Here is a 20,077-nt window from a genome sequence, read left to right as displayed (position 1 = left end):
TCCCTCCCTCTTGCTGGTTCGACCTAGCTTCTTAATAGCTGTGCTTCAGGGTGAAGAGTGAAAGGTTCATTTCCAGATTATTCTTTGGCTTGACAATTAGGATGCGCTTTTTGGTAAATGGAAGATACATGTTTAAATCTCCTGTTTTTTGTACGAGTGCTCTATCTAACCAGAAAGCTACTATGCAAAATGTGGGCACTACCACTATCTCTAGTGCTGGTGCTCTGAATTAGGTGTGCTCTAAACACTCCCAGTTGATTAGTATACAGTAATATAAATATGCAGGGACAGAATCAGAAAGACTAAGACTAAAACTGTGACATAGCTAGGAAGGGGTATAATATGCAAGAAAAAAAGCATTCTGTAACTACGTTAGCAGTAAGGGCCAGTATGTTTGGGTTAAGAGGAAGGCCAAGAAAAAGTGTAGGTCCTGTACTAAATGGAGAGGGGAAACTAATAATAACTAATAATTCAGTTTTTAAAAAATCTTTTTTGTTAGTCTTTACAAAAAATGCAACTATCAGATAAGCACAGGCTGCATGCTCCATGGCCTGGCCCAGCCCTGGCTGCAGCAGAGCAGAGTGGCACAGAACGCATCCCCACCTCCTCAGACTCCTGCAGGCCAGATAGGATCAATTGCTCCCCTCCCTCTCTGTCCTGCCTACAACAGCTCACCAAAACTCCTTAAGTGGCCCTCCAGCCCAAATAAGTTATAGAGGATATCAGGATACATATGAACAACCATGGCTTTTTCAAGAGCAAGTCATGCTAACTCATACAGTGTCCACTGATGGCAAAGTGATAGGCGTTGTTGATGTACGGAGAGTAGGGAATATGCTATACCTGCATTTTAATAAAGCTTTTAACATTATGCTATGATATTCTCATATGGTAGCTAAGGAAATATGGTTTAGATGAGACTATGATAAGATGGGTATGTGCATAGCTGTTTAGATAATAATGCTTAAGGAGTAGTCATCAATAGCTTTACAGTCAAACTGGGAGAAGGTATCAAATGGGGTTCCCCAAGACTCTGTTCTATTCCCAGAATTGTTCCATGTCTTCATTAATGAGTGGATGACACCTAGCTAGGTGCGGGTGCAGACATTTTGAAGGACAGAATTAGGTTTCCAAATGGCCTTTATTAAATTGGAAAAAAGCTCTGAAATATATAGGATGAAATTTGGTGACCATAATTGCAAAGTATGATACTTAGGAGGAAACAATCAGATGCCCATTCAAATGGGGAATGACTGAGTAGGTTGAAGAGATGCAGAAAAGAACCTGGTAGTTATACTGACTGCAAGATGAATATGTTAGTGTGCTACTGTGGCAAAAAAGCCAATAGTGGACTGGGTTGTATTAATAGGAGTGTTGCATGCAAGTCAAGGGAAGTGATTCTCCCATTCTGTTCAGCACTGATGAAGCCTCATTCACCTAAAATACTGTGTCCAGTTTTCAGCATCATGCTGAATAGAAAGAAAGACATGGAAAAATTAGAAAGGTTGGAAGAATTACGATTATTTAGTCTCATGAAGAAAAGATTGAGGGAATATTGGCTAACTGTTTTCAAAAACAAAAAGGGTTGTAATATAGACAAAAACAAAGAGTTGTTCTCAGTTGACTTCCTAAGCCCTCTGAGACCCAAATGTGCAGTGAGCTGTTCAGTCAGCTTGCACTGAATGCAGGGAATTATACTTTGGCACCTTACTTCTCTGGTAGAGGAGATGGAAGCACATTATCTACTCTGTTTGGCCTTGGGTTTTTGGCAAGGTTCTGTGGAGCCTCTCAGGAAAGCAAAATGTAAGTCTGGTGTAAGACATTTGTACCAGTTATAGATTTTTTTGCAATAGTTTAGAGGAGTTTTGTTGGAATACATTTCATAATTAAATTGTGTGCTGGCAGATCTTGGATCATTTGTCATTACTTTTCTCTCATGATAAGTAGTTTGGGGATAGTCACTTTCCCAAGCAAGCTGGGGAAGGTAGTAATCTTTTTTCTGAGGTTCATTTCATCTCAGTTTTATATAAAGAGGAAGTAAATCTTCATATGTTACCTCTACTTTTCAGTCTATGTGGAGCAAAAATATGCTTTGTTTATTTCTTACTTCTTTTCATGAAGGAAAGTGAACTTTTCTGCAGATGCTTCAGCCATGACAAAGGACAACTACAACTGCATCTTTTGGGCTATTATGGTGGATAAGTAGAATCTTAAGCGTGGGCTTTTAGACTTATGACTTAATAGGTAACTTGCACGGGAAGGCTTGCAGAGCAACAGGGGAGTTACTGCTCATTACACATGAAAGCGTCCTTATCAGAATCTAATCAGCCTTAAGGGGCAGTTAGAGGAGTCCTATATTTTTGAAAGATGTAAAAAAGCAGTCAGGGCTTTAGTTTCATCAGCTGTAAAATGGAGACTTGGTCTCCTTTGAAAACCCCAACTATAAAATTGTTTCTGCTTCACATTATGCAGTGAGCTTGCATTAATGTTCACAAATGGCTTTTAAAATGCAAGTTGTGTTTAGAGAGAAATGCGCATTAGAGCAACAAAAGTCTTGAGTATTAAGACAGAGATGGGCAAACTGTATGTAGTTTTGGACACTATGTTTCAAGAAGAAAGTGGAGAGACTGGAAGGATCCAGAAGGAAGTGATGATGGTGATAAAAGGTTTGGAATGCAAACCGCATCCAAGGTTGAGAGAACTAGGTGCATTTAATATGGAGGAAGGGAGATATTATAATAGTAACTGTAGTTAGTATAGTAGTATTTAAACACCATTTACTTGTACCTTTCCCCAGAAAAGTAGTCTTCCAAAATTGGTGTGTGTCTTAAGCAGGGAGGCTAATTTCTACTCTGGAACAGAAGTATGGAGAGGCTGTAATTGTTGTCAAGGGCTTTGCTTCTCTCCGGCCAGCATTCATCAGGGGCAGAGTACATTTCGAAATCCCCCTCCAGATGATACTGAATTGGAAGTAGCTTTGGGCTAAGCAGCCAAATGCTGCTGCTAATTTGGCAGTGACAGTGAGAGGGTTAAAACGAGCTTTTGCAGAAGGCAGCCAGTGAGATGCTTCATGTAATCATCTTTTGGCCATGCCTCCAGAAGAAAAAACTTTTTAACTTCATTCTGCTTTCCCCAAACAAGGTGCATGTATTATTTGGGGGTGGTGTAGTATGGTATGCAAGAAAATAAGGTATTTGAAAGGCTGTCATAAAGGGGCCTGCTATGCGTTAAAATTAAAGCCGGATAGAAACCAGCTGTAGAGTTGTAACTTGTTACACATTTTCAAGCACTAACTGTGTAGTTGGTTGGCTCTTTTATAGCTAGATGGACATTTTTATGGTGTGATAATAACTTTGCACATGTGGCTAGTTTAAATTTATTGCTCAGTTAACCAGTGTATTGTGTGATAATTATTTTGCATGTGTGACGAATCTAAACTTATTGCAGGATTAACCAGTTAATTGTGTAATATATGTGACGTGGCAGGGACCAAAGAGAGAACAATTGTTCCTCGTTGTCACAGAGAGCAGGACAGATTTCTATTAAATTTGAGAATAGATATTATAAGAGTAGCATATCCTCCATTCATGCAGGGGTAAACTAGATAACCCCCGAGGTCCCTTCTGACTCCACAGTTCTATGATTCTATGAATGAAATCGGCTGCTATGGGGATGTCTTCACCTGATGAGGGCAGATATTTGTGATTGAATAACTTCTGCCTCTAGATTACCTGGAAATTGCTGTTGAGTTTGAATTAGAGGTACTTGCCTGTCAAAGGGAATGTTTTTGACAGTGGCTAGTTTTTATTTATTTAATGTCTTGTTGCAACAAGATTTCAAGGATATTTGTGGAGCACTTGCTTTTATTGCATTGTATTTGCTTTTGTTCTCTGTGCTGCAGTAACATCACACATTTGGAAGAGCTCTATAAAGGATAGCATAGAATACTGCAGCCCAAAAACAGTGACTCCATCCTTAGGGATGGAAAGCGTAATAGTGGATTATCTTGGATTACCCCCTGAACAATCCTGGAGGTTTGAAAGCTATCTTGCTTGGCTCACTTTTGTAGTTATCACATTAGTGATTTACATTTTAAGCCATCTTGCAGAGAGTTGCTTGTGGTTAGATGTTTCAGAGGTGGTTGTGAATTGGTGAAAAGTGAGCAGCTGTGTGTGGCTCGTGGGTGAATTAAATGTTCACTTTTCACAGGCTAGTCAAGCTGAGCAAAAGCAGATGAGATTTTTAAAAATTTTTTTTGTAGTTTCTTATATTATATGACTAATGGGATGATTTAAAGAGCAATCTAAAATAAATTTTGCATTAGAAATTCAACTTGTAGTGAACCCTGAAAACTAAAAAAAATGATAGAAGAACTGGTGTAAATATGACATGAGCAATGATTAGTAGCGGACTGGTTTGAAAACTTTGGTTTTGTTAACAGTCATTTGACTCCAGCAACTAATTAATATGCTGGAGAAAGAAAGACTGTTAAAGATTCAACACCCTCAGCCCTTTAGTAACATGAAAGAACAAACAACATATGTATTCTGAAATATCCAAGAAGCCCTCCAGCAAACTGGGGAAGACAAGATTTTTGTGATTTTTTTTCTTTTCTTTTCTTTTCTTTTTTTTTTTTTTAAAGAAAAATGCTTTCAAAAGAAAACCCTTCCCTCATCCCACTCCCCAAATTTTCAACCCCCTGTTTAGCTGTCAAAGGGTATGTGTCAACCTATCCAAGCTGGTGAGGCTCCTTGACTGCGAGTCATGTAGCCATGGTAACATGGATCTTAGGCCCTTATTACACATTGCGCTTTGAGCTGCTCAGGTGTTGATCAGTGTTAGTACTAGCTGGAGTTCAGAGCAGTCACACCTTAAGGTTAAAAACCTGATTGTCTCCCTCCTACACAGCTGTGACTTGCCACTAGAGGACTGGCGAGTAGGGGCCTGACTAGGAGCTGTAGTTGTGAGTTGCCACTACAAGGCTGGTGAGTCAGGACCGACTGCTATCCCTGCTCTAGGTGGACATGTGTGAGAGATGGATTGTAGGGGGACAGGAACAGGAAACAGAGAGTTAATTGGATGGGGGTAGGTAATGAAATGGGAGGTAGAATGAAGGAAGTCAGACACTGAAGGATAAAATAAAAAGTTTTGGTTTTTTTTAAATAAAGATGAAGTAAATGATCTCCATTGAGGTATTGTGGGTGCTGATCATACTTCCCAGGGTGGCCTTATTTCCCTTCCTTATTTCCCCCTCTCCAAATCCCAGCCCTGGACCTGTCTGTGCCCTGTGACCTAGCTAGCTGGCATGTGCTCTGCAGGCTGTTTGCATGGGGTTACATCCTTGGGGGGTGGGAAGGTCACATCCCCAGGGGCAGGAGGGGGATTTAGTTTTATCCCAGAACTGCCCTCTTGACAGTAGAGGGCAGGGGGTGTGGTGGAAAGTTTGTCTATGCAGAATAGGAGGGTGGAGGAGAGAGTGCTGCATCCTGGAATGCTGGAGGACTGCAACTTGGGTGGCTTATCTGGAGGACTGGCCAAACATTAGTGAATCGTGAGCTGGGTAACATGGATCAGAGATAAATCTGCCCTGGGGTGGCATAACTTTAAGCACCTAAAGTGTGCTTAAAACTAATTTTAGGTATTAATATGTGGACAGGTTAAGAACTCAAGGAGCCACTTAAAAATAATGTGTAACAAGGCCCTTAGTCTGATTATTTATTCAGTTTCTTGGGCAGGTTTTGAAACAAGTGCAGTGCAGCTGTGACTGTGCTGTTTAGTAGTAGCTGAGCTAGCTATTTTTAAAACCAGTTTGGGTATGTCTTCTGGAACTGGAATTATTACAGAAGTGTCTCCAGTGAAGATTTATGCATAAAGTACTAAATAGGGGCAGAATCCCATTTCCCCCGCCTTTGCAGATCACCTTTAACATTCCTGAGAATCTTGAAGCTGACAGACTCAGTTATCTGTGATGAAAGTCATATCTCCCTGCATCACCTAGGTGAGCAAGGATATAACAAATTGTATTCTGGATCCAACAGTCAATAACTTATAGCAGTTGCTTTTTCAAAGTACTTTTTCCTGCCCCATTCCTTCAGCTGTTGATTATACCTGAAAGGAAAAATTGCAAAGCAAATAATTTTTTTTTTAGTTCGCTCAACAGGTATGATATGCAGTAAGTATGAAAGCAACAAGGCTTGAAAAGACCAGTGATGTTTGCACTAAGTAGATTGAATTAGGGCTCCATTAATGATAGCTTTTGAAATTATCAAATAAAAATGTTTTGATAGTTCTTTAAAAACTTGCCAGCAACGTTTAGGGGTGTTGAGATTGTTCATTTCATGTAATGGCCTCTTACCGTAATTCGGGTCTGGATCAGAAAGCTGGTGAGTGTCCTAACATTTGTACACCCTTTTTTTAACTCTTGTTTTGCCTTGTAGTATTGTAAGAATCTCTGTTTGCTTTTTGTGTAACTGCCCATTCATGATGGGGTGTGTGGTCTCATTCTCTCGTGCTGTCTTTCTTATGCTCTCTTGCTTTCTGCATATTTGACTATATTTCTAAATGACCATTGATTTTAGGTTCCTCATTTTTCAAGTGCCTGAATACAGAGGATTTTTCAGTTCCCTTTCAGGTGACTCAAGGTGAGCCACCCATATGGAAAATTTAGGTCATTGTATATAGTCCAAAATACATGGAAAAATATAGTGAGAGAGACTTTTTTCCTTTACCAAGTTCATGCAAGTGTTTTGATGCTAACAAATGGCAACTCCTCTTGCAACTAGGGATGTGAATGGTTAAATACTTAGTTGTTTAACTTTTAAACCCACTGATAACCAGTTCTAGCTTACCAGTTATCATTTAGTTCAGGGTGGAGCACAGTCTGGGAGGGAAGCAGGGGAAGGGAAGCCTCAGCAGGAACTAGAAGGCAGCAGGAAAGGAGGGCAGGAAGGAGAAGGGAGGAGGAGGGGAGCAGGAGGTGGAGGGGTCACTAGTACCTATAGGTAGGCCCTGTGGACCCAGTGCAGCCACTTGCAGCCTCCCCACTGCCTGCCACAAGCAGCCCGGGCTCTGGGAGGCCCCTGCCACCCACCATAGAGCCCAGGGTGCTTGCAGCAGGCAGCGGAGAAGCTGCAAGTGTCTGCACCATGGTCCACAGAGTCTAGCTATTAGGTGCTAGTCCCTTCTCCTCCTTATTCTGCGGTCCACAAGAAAAGCAGCTCAGCTTCCTCTCTGGGGAGCATGGAAGCCAAAGGCTGCCTGCCATGGGCTGTGAGGAGCCCTTTTCTGAAAATAAAAATTGAAAAAGATGCTTAAAAATGAGAGGGGTGGGAAGCAGAGGGGAAGGTATTTGAGCTGGACTGGAACTTTCATGCGGTCTGGAAGCAGTGGCGGTATGGAGTTGTTAATAGGGTAAAGGTGGAGCTCTCAAAACAAAGCCACATGTGGAATCATTTCACAGAAACAGAAGGTGCTGTTAAATGTAAGATGTACAATACAGAGCCTAGGTACCTAAACAGTACTGGAGCAATGCTGAATTATCTTAAGGTGAAGATCCCTCTATTTTAAGTGAAAGATGAGATCAGAAACAAACAACAATGTTGGTATTTGTTTCTGGCAGCTTGAGGAGCTGTGATACAGAGTGTGCTGAAAAACTGACCAAGTTGTTATGCACTGTGATAAGTGAAGACATACTGCCTTTAAGTGTTGTTGAGGTAAAGGTTTTTGTTCATTTTAGAGTTGTGTGGAACCCAAATACCCATGTGCCTAGGAGGCAAACTATAACCTCAAAGCTAGAGAGGTGGTATAAAAATTGTGTGAACTCTCTCCGGAAAAAATTGGGAAGAGCCGATAAAGTAGCTTTTTACTACTGACTGTTGGACAGCATTAAATACAGAAAGTTATGTGACAGTTACCTGTCATTACATTGAAAACTGGGAGCTTCAATCAGCTATTTTATAGACAGAAAGTATGCTGGAATGACATATAGCAGAAAACATTGATGAAAAGTTAAATGCTGTTGTAGAAAGATGGCATCTGGAAAGCTGTGTTTTAGCATGTGTGCATGATAATGCGAGCGATATTGTGCTCACCAACATGCCAAGGTACATTGCATGGGAATCTGTAAACTGTTTAGCCAAGATGTTGCAGGTAGCTATAAATGATGGCTTTTCTGGCAGCATAGATCATGTTTTTGTGTAGGCTAGTTGTACATTTCCACCACAGCATCACTGCTGCTAGAGCACTTGAAAGGAAACACAGCTTCAGGGTTAGCAGCACCACTTGATCCAGTTGTATAAAACTCGCTGGTATTCAGTCTGTGAAATGATTGAGAGACTCGTCAAGCAAAAGTGGCTTATAACAGCGGTGCTGTCAGATCACTAGTTACAAAAGTATCTGATGCTCAAATGGTTGAGCAATGGCAATTAATATATGATACCTGTCCTTTCTACTTTAAAATGTGCCACGACAGCCATGTTTACCATCCATTTAAAATATTTATTCACTTTGCAATAGTTTTCTCAACACTCAAAAAGCAAAACTGTTGGTGAAAGTGGAAAGGTAGCTGATTTCAAGTCTTCTGTTCGCTGTACTGTGGAGCATTGCATGAAATCCAATGATCCTGCCATAATAAACAGACCTGCACTGATAGCTCCATATTGGATCCGTGCCACAAGCACCTGCAGTTTCTTTTGCCTGCTATCCAGATTGCTGCTAAATTAAAACTTATGCAACTTGTATTCTTGGAAAGTGAGGCAGCTCTGAGTACTGTGGTTGAGCCAGCAGTGAAATGAACGTGGGAAACTGAGAAAAGAGTGCTATCGCAATGCTTGGATGTGAAGAGTATGCTAAAAAATTTGACAAGAATGCAGTAGAAAATGTATTGGAGAATTACTCCAGGGAGCCCTGCCCTTTATTAGAGTGCAGTCCGCTGGAGTGGTGAAAAGTCAATGCACAGTGCTTTACAAGGCCTGCAAAATTGGCTAAGTTACCTGTGCATTCCAGGTTCTTCCGCCAGCAGAATGACTGTTATATTTCTGGGCTTATTGGAAATCAGTTGTACTTAAGACTGACACCAGAGAATATCAGCATGTTAATTTTTCTCAACACAAATCATCAACAGAGTTATGAGGCAGCTTTTTGTTTTTGTTGTTGTTGCTTCTTTAACCTCAGCAGAACCTTGAGATGTGTTTTTTTTTTTGATTGGATTTTTTTGGGGAAGGCAAAATGTTTCTTTAATGTGGATTTTATGTAAATAAAAAGTTGTTGGAGTGTATTGCTCTTGAAGTGTTAACCTTGTTTTTGCAGTCTTGGAAGGCAGAACGTTTTAATAATGTGGACATTATGTAAATAAAAAGGTATGTAAATAAAAACTTGCTGCAGTTTGTTGTTCTTGCAACGAGAGTAGGGTTTGGGACCTTTCCCTCTGTGTCATGGTGAGGCTCCCACCTAGAAGCACTGGACAAGCCCCCCCGCCGCAGGGCTGGAGATACATTGTCTGCTCCTTCCCTCTCAGCACACCTATGGCTGCAGTGGGCTGGTAAAGTCTATTGTTTGCTGCTGCCACCCACAGCTTCCTGGGCTGTGCTGCCTGTCTGGTGGGGCTTGTCAATGCTTTGGCCCCTAGCTCCTCACACTGCTCCAAGCAGGTGGGTGCAGCTCTTCCTTTGCAGCAGGGTAAGGCAGGTGCCAGCCGCAGGGGTCAGCACCTGTCCCCCCCCACCAGTCTGATTTTGCAGAGCTGCAGGCTTGAGCCCAGCACCGCTGTGCCTGTCCCCATCCCTGTGTCCAGCCAGATGTTCTTCTTTCTGTTGCTGCAGCTGCTGGTGACACCTGGGATGGGCAAGCTGGAAGTAAGGAGGCATAGAGCAACTCCCCTGGACCTGCAGCTCAGCCCCATGGCATGCTTTGCCTACCTACTTTGCTTGCCTACCCCATCCACACCCAGGCTCAGACCTGGACCTAGACCCAGGCTCAGAGAAGACCCACTTGTCCAGTTCATCATGAGGCCTAGCCCTGGGGAACTGGGGTCCTGGGGAGCTACTGAGTCCCCACTGCACTTTGGGGGTCTGAAAGTGTTGGGTTGGGCAGGGACGCCACTCAGCCTGGGCTGAAGCAGCTCCATGTGGGCCAGGCCAGGGGTTGCCCTGCTGATAAACCGTTGTAATTACAACAGGTTAAACAGATATTTTTTTAATCAATATTTATATCCCTACTTGCAACAGAAGCAGGAGGAGACAGAGTCTGCCTCAGATAATATAGTACATAACATTTCAGGAGTTTCTCTACCACAATTACTATTTGTGAGTGTTACAGAAAAAATGATTGAGTGGTTTGAAAAGGGAACAAGGTGAGAGGCTTTACTCCTGGGATTCCATACATGGGAACAACATAGAAAAGGCCATAGAATTTGGGATCTTAGAAATAACTGCAGGTCATTGTTTATATGATTGCTAGAATGGAGATGTTGGAAGGGTTGTTACAGATCACATCTTAGATTTTGGTTGGGCTATTGCTGCACATGGCTTTGAAGGACAGAAGGGGTTTAAGCATATGTTGGACAGTGAGGACCCAACAGGCGGATTCAAATCATAGTTGGTATGGGAGGGAGTATAGTTTGATCTATAGATGAGAAAGTCAGCCTTAGCAGCAGCATGCAAAGGCTGAACGGTGTGGTTAATTTTGGTGGCTAACAAGCACTTGCACTTTGGGAATTTATGTAAAGAAAGACCTTTTTTTTAAAAGTGTGCTGTGTCACCTTGACTTCTCAAAATTATAAGTGAAACCCTGTAGGTGCGTATGCACTGAGAGTACTTTATGCTTGGGGACTAGAACATATAATGGATGTGATGCTTTTCTTCATTTCTGCATCATATTTGCACAGCTGAGATTACATTACTTCTCAGTGAATTATGTGTGGTACTACCCTCTGTTATAGCATCCTAAGATAATTGCAAAGAAGGAAACGTTGCACATAGTTGTCTTAGAATGAACTACTGGGTTCAGAAGATTCACTGCACTTGAACAAAGGACGTACTCATGGTTGTTTTCACCCTTGCAAAGCTTTTTTTAAGGATAATCGCAGAGGCAGGCGATAGAACAGAGCAGAGAGGACGGTCACCTCGCATTGGCCTTAGGCAGCAGCCGCCACCCCACATGGTTCCCCTGGCCCCAGAGATGACCGTTCTCTCTGCTCTGTTCTGTCGCCTGCCTCTGCAAGTATCCTTAAATAAAGCTTTGCAAGGGTGAAAATAACCGTGAGTATGTCCTTTGTTCAAGCGCGGGGAATCTTCTGAACCCAGTAGTTCATTCTAAGACGATAGTATAGTGGTCAGGGCACATTGGGCGGATACAGTCTTCCTCATTCCTTCCATTACTCAGAAATAGATGCTTTGACATTTGTATTTGTAAAAAGGGTGGAGGTGTTTGTCTTTGTATGTATGAATATATGTGTACATACATATGTGTGTGCATACATGCATCTGTATATTAGTAATAGTAGTATGTAGTATTTGGATTGATATCCCGCCCTATCTAGAAAGATAAAGAACGGCTCATCCATATATCTAAAAATACATTGGTCTGTGTATATACATGAGTGTGTAAGTATATAACACACCCCAAATCCTCATGTTTCTCTGGAACAGTTATAAAATAAGTTTCTTCTACACCCTGTAAATGTCAGTCTGTAAAGTGCCTGTGATATGAGGGAACATGGTCCTGCTCTGTCATTGGTCTGGGATTATTATTCAGACCCAACACATTTTTAAACATTTCACTTCATAGGTCTGTGCAGATAACTAAATGGGATCTCATTTTTTGTATTTTGCTTTTCCCCCCCAGTTGATGCAGTTGTTGGAGTCTGAAACCTCTCGATTAGAAGCATTTCTGGAATGGAAACAGCTGGAACCAGTTTATTGGCAGTGGATGGTAATGAATCAAACTAATATGAATAGCACAGTTTTCAGTAGCACTTAAATTCAACAACCACTTGCTGCTCTTTAACCCCCTTCCCAGAAAAGTAAATGCTATAAACCACCTGTAACAACTTTGTTTTGAAGAAGAGGGTAATGTAATTTAAAGAATGCTCTCTCTCATCAGTCTTATGAGAATGGAGTCTGCTTAAAGGTGAGTTAAACCTTTGTTTTATTTGCCCCTTTTATAGAGTCTGTATATTGCTGAGCTGGGGGATGGAATCAAAGGGTGCATCCAAGGGGTGCAGTGGTGCCATTGCACCCCAAGTGTGATTCCTGATTCACCCACAGTTTAAAATCAACTGCCTGGTAGTTTTGTGTGAAGCAGCTAGTATTTGCTTCAGGTTCAGATTCAGCCAATTACAGTGATTTGATTCAGTAATTCGAATCACTGTCCCAAATCGATCCGGCTGAATCTGTTTTGGAGATTTAGCTGCTGCTGAATCAGCTGAATGTCCAAATCACACAGGTCCCATCCCCCACCCTCTCTCAATGGTTACTCCAGCTGCCGGCTTTTTGAAAAAAAATAGCCCCCACTCACCAGCTCCTGCCCGGTGGGGGCAATCCCTGCTGCCCCCCATGCCATGTGGAGGGGCTCTGTCACAAGACCCCCTCCCACTGTCCCAGCCCCCCCCAGGGCTGCCCCAACTGCCCCAGCTCCCGGCTCTTTGCAAAACAAACAAACGAAAACCCTGGACTCACTGGCTGCTGCAGCAGCCTTGGGGCTTCTTGGGGCTCATATTAGAGCCCCCCATACAGAGCAGGGCAGTGGGAGGCAGCGGGGATTACCCCCTATCGGGCAGTAGCCGGTGAATTTGTTTTTTGTTTTTTTTTTTTTAAAGGGCCAGGAACTGGGATGGGGGGGAGGGCTGGGAGAATGGGTGGGGGTTGGGGGGCTCGTGACAGAACCCCCCCATACAGCATGGGGCACTGTGGGGCAGTGGGGATCGCTGCCCTCTGCCTGACAGCACCTGGTAAGTGGAGGCATTTTTTAAACAACCAGGAGCTGGGGTGGGTGGGGCAGGCATGAGGCGACTGGGACAGTGGGCAGGGGTTGGGGAGCAGTCAGGGGGCTGGAGGAGCAGGCAGGGGATGGAGCCTGGCAGGGGTCCTCCCATGGTCCCTTTCCTGCACCCCCAGCACCCCCTCCCCTGCCCCCTACTTACCAACATGGAGTCCGGGTCCAGCTGGGGACTGCCCGAATTGCCAAAGCTCTCCGAATCTTTTCTGAATCAATTCTGACCTTTTAATTGGTCCCCTAATTTGATTCAGATTCGGAGATTCGGCTACCGAATTGGGCCAAATCTTTTTTTTAATTGAATTAGCACCTAAAGCTTCACACAGCCCTTCTGCCTGGTATTGGCAGCAGCATTTTTATTTTGGTAGCAGCAAAGGAGTCTTGACTTCATGGCTTATTAGAATCCATCTAATTCCTTCTAAACTGTTCATTCTACAGCTGTTAACACTCTTCTCTCCTTTTTAATGGTATTAATGTTCCACTAATTGAGTTATTCTTACCTCTGCAATTCTGCTGTCTGTTCTGACCAATTGCTCTTGGTTGTGTAGCTCCTATTTCACAGCCCTCCACACTGTTTTTAATTCTAGCTACGTACAAACTCAGTTGTGGAAACATTAACTCGGATGAACATTAACTCAGGTATGGGAATAATTTTTAGTAAAACATTGGATGCTCAGGCCCAGTTGGTTTTGTTTTATGAATCTAAGAGATGTAGGTTGAGTTCTAATGATTGCTGGACTAAAGAAACAACAGCTTTTGATTATTTTTGCCTAGTTGTTTTGTTTTTTAATACAAAATGTATGATATAGCAAATTAATGCATATTCCAGTGAAGTTATATTTGTTTTTGCTTTGATCTTAAACTGAATAATCTAGCCTTAGGTGCATAACATATTGGTAAAGCTTCTAGTTTCTTTTTCACCTGGAAAAAATGGGTATTGTGTTATATGAGATGATGCACCATACCATCTTGTGCCCCCCTTTTTAAAATCCTAGGTCTTCTCATGGACATAGTTGTTTCCTCACAGTAACCCATGAATCCCTGAATCTCTGTGCCGTAGGGGCTGGTAGTTGCATTCAATCTGAATTCTGTGCATAGCTTGCTTACTCCTGGACTAATTAACATTTCACCTTAAATGGCATTTTGCATCTGCTCTGCAGTCTTGTGGACCATCCAAGTCTTTTGGAATCTGGCTGCATTGTTCCTCCTTCCTTAATATCTCCCCAGATTTTATCTCACCTCCTGTCTTGAAGAACTTCTTTTCAGTGATCTTGAATTACGAGTCATTTAGATATGATAGCAGAAGCCCAGTAATAGATCTCTGGCATGCTCTACTTTAGTGCAGAAACTTTATCTTCTTTAGTCTCTTTCCATTCCCTGCTGTTTATCTCTTGCTATTGTATATTTTTTCTGTTCATGCTCCTATTCTGCTTCCCACTCTGGGACTGTTTCTCTCTCCTCATTTAGCTAATTGGGTTAGTAGTCTTGTAGACTGAGCTTGTTGTGCTCTGAGCGTATGGAGACCACAACACGGAGTGGTCCAAGTTAATGAATAGAGTGTTAGGACAACTTCGTTTTTTCCACAGAAACATCATTTCTGTCTTGCCTGGCTCCAGCTTTAGTCAATTGCTCTTAGTCCAGATGCTTTTCTTGGCCAAAATTGAGAAAACTGGGAAAAATGCTATTGGCATTTGCCAGAGAGATGAGATTGTTTTGTATTGAATTCTGGAGTGATGCACAACATTTTTGATGACCAGAAGCCACTAATCAAAACAATCAGTGTTGTCGCAGTTTTGTGCTGTGACCCAAAGTATGACCGAGAAAGATGCTGGATGCTGGCAAATGTTACATGAAATTGAAGCTAGTTCTTTGAGTGATAGGATGTGATGTTGAAGGGGTTGCATTTGTAGCACCTTGTATGATGGCTGTGCTTGGTACGTGTTTTCTGGAGAACGTAGGTTAATTCCCCTTTTCAAGAAAGAAATAACTAACCCTGTTAGTAGGAGCCCATGATGTTTTCAGTAACTTTATCAGGCAGCAGTGGCCTGAATTTGTGACAGGTGATGGCTCAGATTGCACCTGTGATTTCAGAGGTATCTTGTTGAGAAAACGTGACGGATTCTTAGAATTAGACATGAATCCAAAGAAAACCTAACTTACTCTGCTTGACATTTCTGGATTCTGTTCGTATGCAAAGGATAGTTCCTTGCATAGGAATAAGAATGGGTGGGTTCTGTGTTGTATGTGAATCATGCCAAGAGAAAAGATCCTCAGGGTATGGCTTTGTTTCTTCGGTGAAAGAAAAGAAAGTGGTCTCTTTGCATTTAAAATGATAGTGCAAGGTTTGTAAGAATTCTGTGCACTGAAATCTCCCTGTTACTACTTAGTGTTCTTGTGTTTGCCTCCATCAATGTTTCATCTTGCTTCCTTCCCAGATTTGGCAGGTCAGTCCAATGAGCCCTAGAGGAGGATGGGGGTCAGATGAGGGTTGACTAACTGTAGATATCTCTGTGCTTAGCCTCCAAGATCTCTCAGTTGCCCTTCAGAGGAACCTTTTTCTCTCCATAAGTATACAGGTGCCTAATTCTATTTTTTGGACTCATTCTTTGAGCCAGGGCCCTATTGTTTTTGGCAAGTGGAGGCACCTAAGGCACAAATCTAGATTTTGTCCTTACCCCTTTAAAAATGAAACCAAAAAATGCTTTTTTAGGTTTTCAGTCCAGTTTGCTTTTAAATTATAGTACTGGCAGCCAGAAGAGATCAAAAACTATGTCTGATCCCAGGAGATTGACTCAAAATCATGAATTAAAAAAAATCCTCAAATGAATGTTGCTAGCCTATCTTGATTTTAACTCCCATCTACTTTTCTTGTGTGGGTGCAATTGTTGTTTGAAAAGTTAAACTTTCACCTACTCACAAAATACACATCTCTTCAGCTGTTGCAAATGCCAGTTCTCTTTACTCTCTGCTTACCCTTAAGACAGGGGAGCCACCCTCCATTTCCTATTACTTGTTGACTCCTTTCCCTCCTGATTCTCTGCCATCCTTCCATATTCCCCTCCAATTTTCCTCTATGCCCTCCTCCCCTCCAACAAGTACTCTTCTGTCCTCCTAAACAGCCATCTGCGCCTTTATAAATAAAACTCAAAGCATTAAACTCAAAGGGAGATGAAACAGAATCCATGAAATCCATAAGGGACTTCATTATTGCACATTTATTTTATGGACAAGGTGTTCATGTGCTCCTACCACTGGTAGGCTGCTAACAGAGAAAGATGGTATATATTGAATTCAAGGGTGTTGTTTCCATGAGCAAATTTCAAGACAGATTTATTGGATGTCAGAACTTGACATAACTAGATGGCCTGATTTGAGTGCAGTAATTCTAGTTATCCTTAAATAGTAATCTAAAAAAAATAAGTTTCACTCTTCAGTGCATTTCAAATTGGGGAGGGGATCATTTTACCATGCTTGTATATCGTTGATCAAATATATATGTTTACTCAAAATAGCTACAATCATTTACTTGTTTTTAAAATAAGAATGTCCTCAGTGTAATTGTGTAAATAATGACAATTACTGTATTTAGTTGAATATAAGAGGAGGTTGTTCCCCGCCTACCTGCCCACCATTAGTATTAGCAAAAGCTACTCTTCTTACATTTGCATACAAAGAAACCTCATTAAATACATTTTCTATCATTGACCTGCTGCCAAAAGCAGCATGTGCTTAGTAATGGAAACCAACTGTGAAGCTGATTAAATGTAGCCAACACTGAACATGACTATAAAACATGTGGCCCGTATTGGCCAAACATATTGATGAGAACCTATAACAAGAATAGGTCAGTGGAGTCCATCTGAATTAGATATATGCTAGAGCCTGTTACACACTGTTTCCCTCAGTGATGACTTCTTAAAGTCCCCTCATGACTTTTTAAAGTCATGATGAGCCACGTCATTGACTACATTTTGACTTCCACAGTTGAGCTGTGCCTTTCTTTCTCATTTCCAAAGATTCCCATTTCTTCACCGGCTTTAAATGTCTGGCAAACATCACCAAATGGGGACCCAAGCAGTTCATCCAGACTCACTCTGTGTCCCTGTCTCTCAGCCTGTTGCATACAATTAGTGTAGCCCTGTCCTCCATGAAGTGGAACAGAACCAGGTTGCCCTGTGCCGCATCTGAATATAAATTTTTAGAGGATCCCAGAACTTATGACAAGAAAACCCTGTTCTAGTCATCAGTGGGAGACTAGTTAGCACATGAATCCTTTGTGGGGTGGGGGCTATCTAGAGTACATACACATACTGAGCAGTGCTGACCTACGGGAGCCACCATGGCTTGAAATGCTGTTGACTTTGCTGAGGCCCAGCCCAGTGAACTATATGGTAAATCTTGAGCCATTTGGCTTTAAACTAATATCATGCATAATTTATTACAGGCACTTTTATTTCAGCCAGTGTTTTCAGACTTGCTCCTCACTTCCATATTTTAAGGGAGAGCAGGGTCTGACAGTAAAGAAGGAAAGGGGCTGCAGGGGGAAGAAATTGGGGGTACAGAAGGTAAGGGGGCTACCTGACCCTCCTCCCATTTATTTTCCCTGCTGTAGAGGTGGGAGGGAGACAAATTCAAGGTAAACCTCCAATAATTAGATTTTATAACTGGACGTTTATAACAAATTTATAAATTTTCCATATATAGAATCTAAATATTAGAGTGTCATCTTATATTCAATGTCATCTTATATTTTAGTACATATGGTACTTGATATTTATTTTATTTGTCTTGTTCTTTTACTGCCTCTTCACTTTTGTTCTGCCTGAGCCCCAGCCTCTCTGACTTCAGCTGCTATGACCTTCTTGCTCCTTTATACAAAGGTCCCGGTGGGCAGGATGGTAACATGGAAAAGTCTGTGTTCTCTTTCAGGCATGCTTTTGTCAAGAGGTCTTCATGCCTGTTTTTGAACAGATCCTCAGATTTATGGGAATGGAAGACTGTTTCTAGGCCTGGGGTCTTTGAAGTTATTTGGGCTGAAGATGGTAGTAGAACAGTGGTTTTCAGTCAGGGGGACTGCACCACCCCTGGGTACTGAGAACACCCCTTATGTGCTGCTACACTGTGGGTACTGCTCAGATAAAACTGTCACATGCACAATTCTCCTGCAGTGGGGTTCTGATCAGCCTAAAGCAGATCCAGCTGGCTGCTGCTCTGTAACCTCCCCCAGTCCACGCCATCTCATTCTCCTTTTGGAAACAGAGGTGTGTGAGACAGTTCCACGGTGTTTCCAGGAGGAGTGTAGAAGGGACTCGCACGCATGAAGTTGCTTCTGCATGCTTTAGGCTGATTAGAACTCTTATGCAGGAGGAGGGTACGCATAAGCCTTGAGTCTTCCCAGACTAGTTGTGCAGCAGGTGCACAGGGCAATTTTATCTGGAGGCAGCAAAACCAGTTCAGAAGCACCGAGCAGTGCTACTTAGTGATTCTCAGCTGGGGGTGCCACTGCATTCATAAAAAGTGGTGGAGAGGTGCTTGGACTGTATAAAGGTTGAGAACCAGAGGTATGGGGTATCTTTCTAATATGTCAGTGTCTTAGTATCGATGGAGGAAAACCAAGTCTGAAAACTATTTGGCAGAAGTATTGTTTGAATATAAATTTTACAAAGTGTTTTTCTGGCCGTGATCTTCTGGTCAGCTTGGCTTGTATGTGGTAGCCTGCACCAAATCAGATACATGATCAGGGCCTGTTGAACCTAACAAAACTAGTGACATTTCTGGAACTATAGGGTATGTCTAGACTGGTGGTGGTACATCCCAGCATGGGTGCTCTTGAGTGTGCTGCATTATTCATAGATTTCATAGACATTAGGGCTGGAAGGGACCTCGGGAGATCATCGAGTCCAGCCCCCTGCCCAAAGGGCAGGAAGTCAGCTGGGGTCATAGGATCCCAGCAAGATAAGCATCCAATTTACTCTTGAAGGTGTTCAATGTAGGTGCTTGAACCACCTCCGCTGGCAGACTGTTCCAGACCTTGGGGGCTCGGACAGTAAAGAAATTCTTCCTTATGTCCAGCCTGAAACGGTCTTGCAGGAGTTTGTGACCGTTCGACCTCGTCATCCGTTGGGGCGCTCTGGTGAACAGATGTTCCCCCAGATCCTGGTGGTCACCCCTGATAAACTTATAGGTGGCCATCAGATCACCCCTGAGCCTACGCTTTTCCAGGCTAAAGAGTCCCGTGGCTCTCAGCCTGTCATCGTAAGATCTGTTTTCCTGACCTCTGATCATGCCCGTGGCTCTCCTCTGGACTCTCTCAAGCTTCTCCACATCCTTTTTGAATTGTGGAGCCCAAAACTGGACGCAGTACTCCAGCTGCGGCCTCACCAAGGCCGAGTACAAGGGGAGAATGACATCCCGGGATTTGCTCGAGAAGCATCTATGGATGCAAGCCAGTGTTTTGGTCGCTTTACTAGCCGCAGCATCGCATTGGAGGCTCATGTTCATCTTGTGGTCAATGATGACCCCCAAGTCTTTTTCTTCTGTAGTGCTAACCAACGTAGCACTGCCAAGCCTATAAGGATGCTGCAGGTTTTTCCTCCCAAGGTGGAGAACCTTGCATTTTTCGGTGTTAAATACCATGAGGTTCTTGTCTGCCCATTTGCTGAGCTTGTCCAGATCAGCCTGGATCACCCGCCTATCTTCTGGCGTGGATGCTTTGCCCCAAAATTTGGTGTCATCGGCGAACTTGGCCAGTCCACTCCTAACTCCAATGTCCACATCATTAATGAAGATGTTGAACAGTATGGGTCCCAGGACAGAGCCTTGAGGGACCCCACTGGTTACAGGGCACCATGATGAGTGACTGCCATCAATCACAACCCTCTGGGTCCGACCACGAAGCCAATTTCCCAGCCAGCGGATAGTGGTGGACCCAAGGCCACAACCGGCCAGTTTGGCCAAGAGGTGATCACGGGATACCAGATCAAAAGCTTTTTTGAAGTCAAGATACATGACGTCAATCTGTTCTCCCTTGTCCAGGTGATAGGTCACCTGGTCATAGAAGGAAATGAGATTGGTCAAACAAGACCTA

The 20,077-nt window shown here is 42.8% G+C and overlaps 1 protein-coding gene and 1 pseudogene across 4 annotated transcripts in view; both read left to right on the top strand.

Moving 5' to 3' along the window:
• Window positions 1-20,077, top strand: part of TEDC1 (tubulin epsilon and delta complex 1) — a 151,322-nt gene that overhangs the window by 77,428 nt on the left and 53,817 nt on the right. For all 4 annotated transcript variants that reach the window (XM_090048659.1, XM_090048657.1, XM_090048658.1 and 1 more), the window contains one exon: window positions 11,842-11,928. In XM_090048659.1, the coding sequence (XP_089904785.1) occupies window positions 11,842-11,928 (87 nt within the window). The remainder of the gene's footprint in view (window positions 1-11,841; window positions 11,929-20,077) is intronic.
• Window positions 2,531-9,305, top strand: LOC149863957 (E3 SUMO-protein ligase ZBED1-like; annotated as a pseudogene).

The sequence above is a fragment of the Crocodylus siamensis genome, chromosome 5 (genome assembly GCF_052110815.1).
Source record: "Crocodylus siamensis isolate JL-2025a chromosome 5, ASM5211081v1, whole genome shotgun sequence".
Taxonomy (NCBI): domain Eukaryota; kingdom Metazoa; phylum Chordata; order Crocodylia; family Crocodylidae; genus Crocodylus; species Crocodylus siamensis.
Note: the sequence above shows the minus strand (reverse complement) of the source record. Positions and strands in the feature narration are given on the sequence as shown.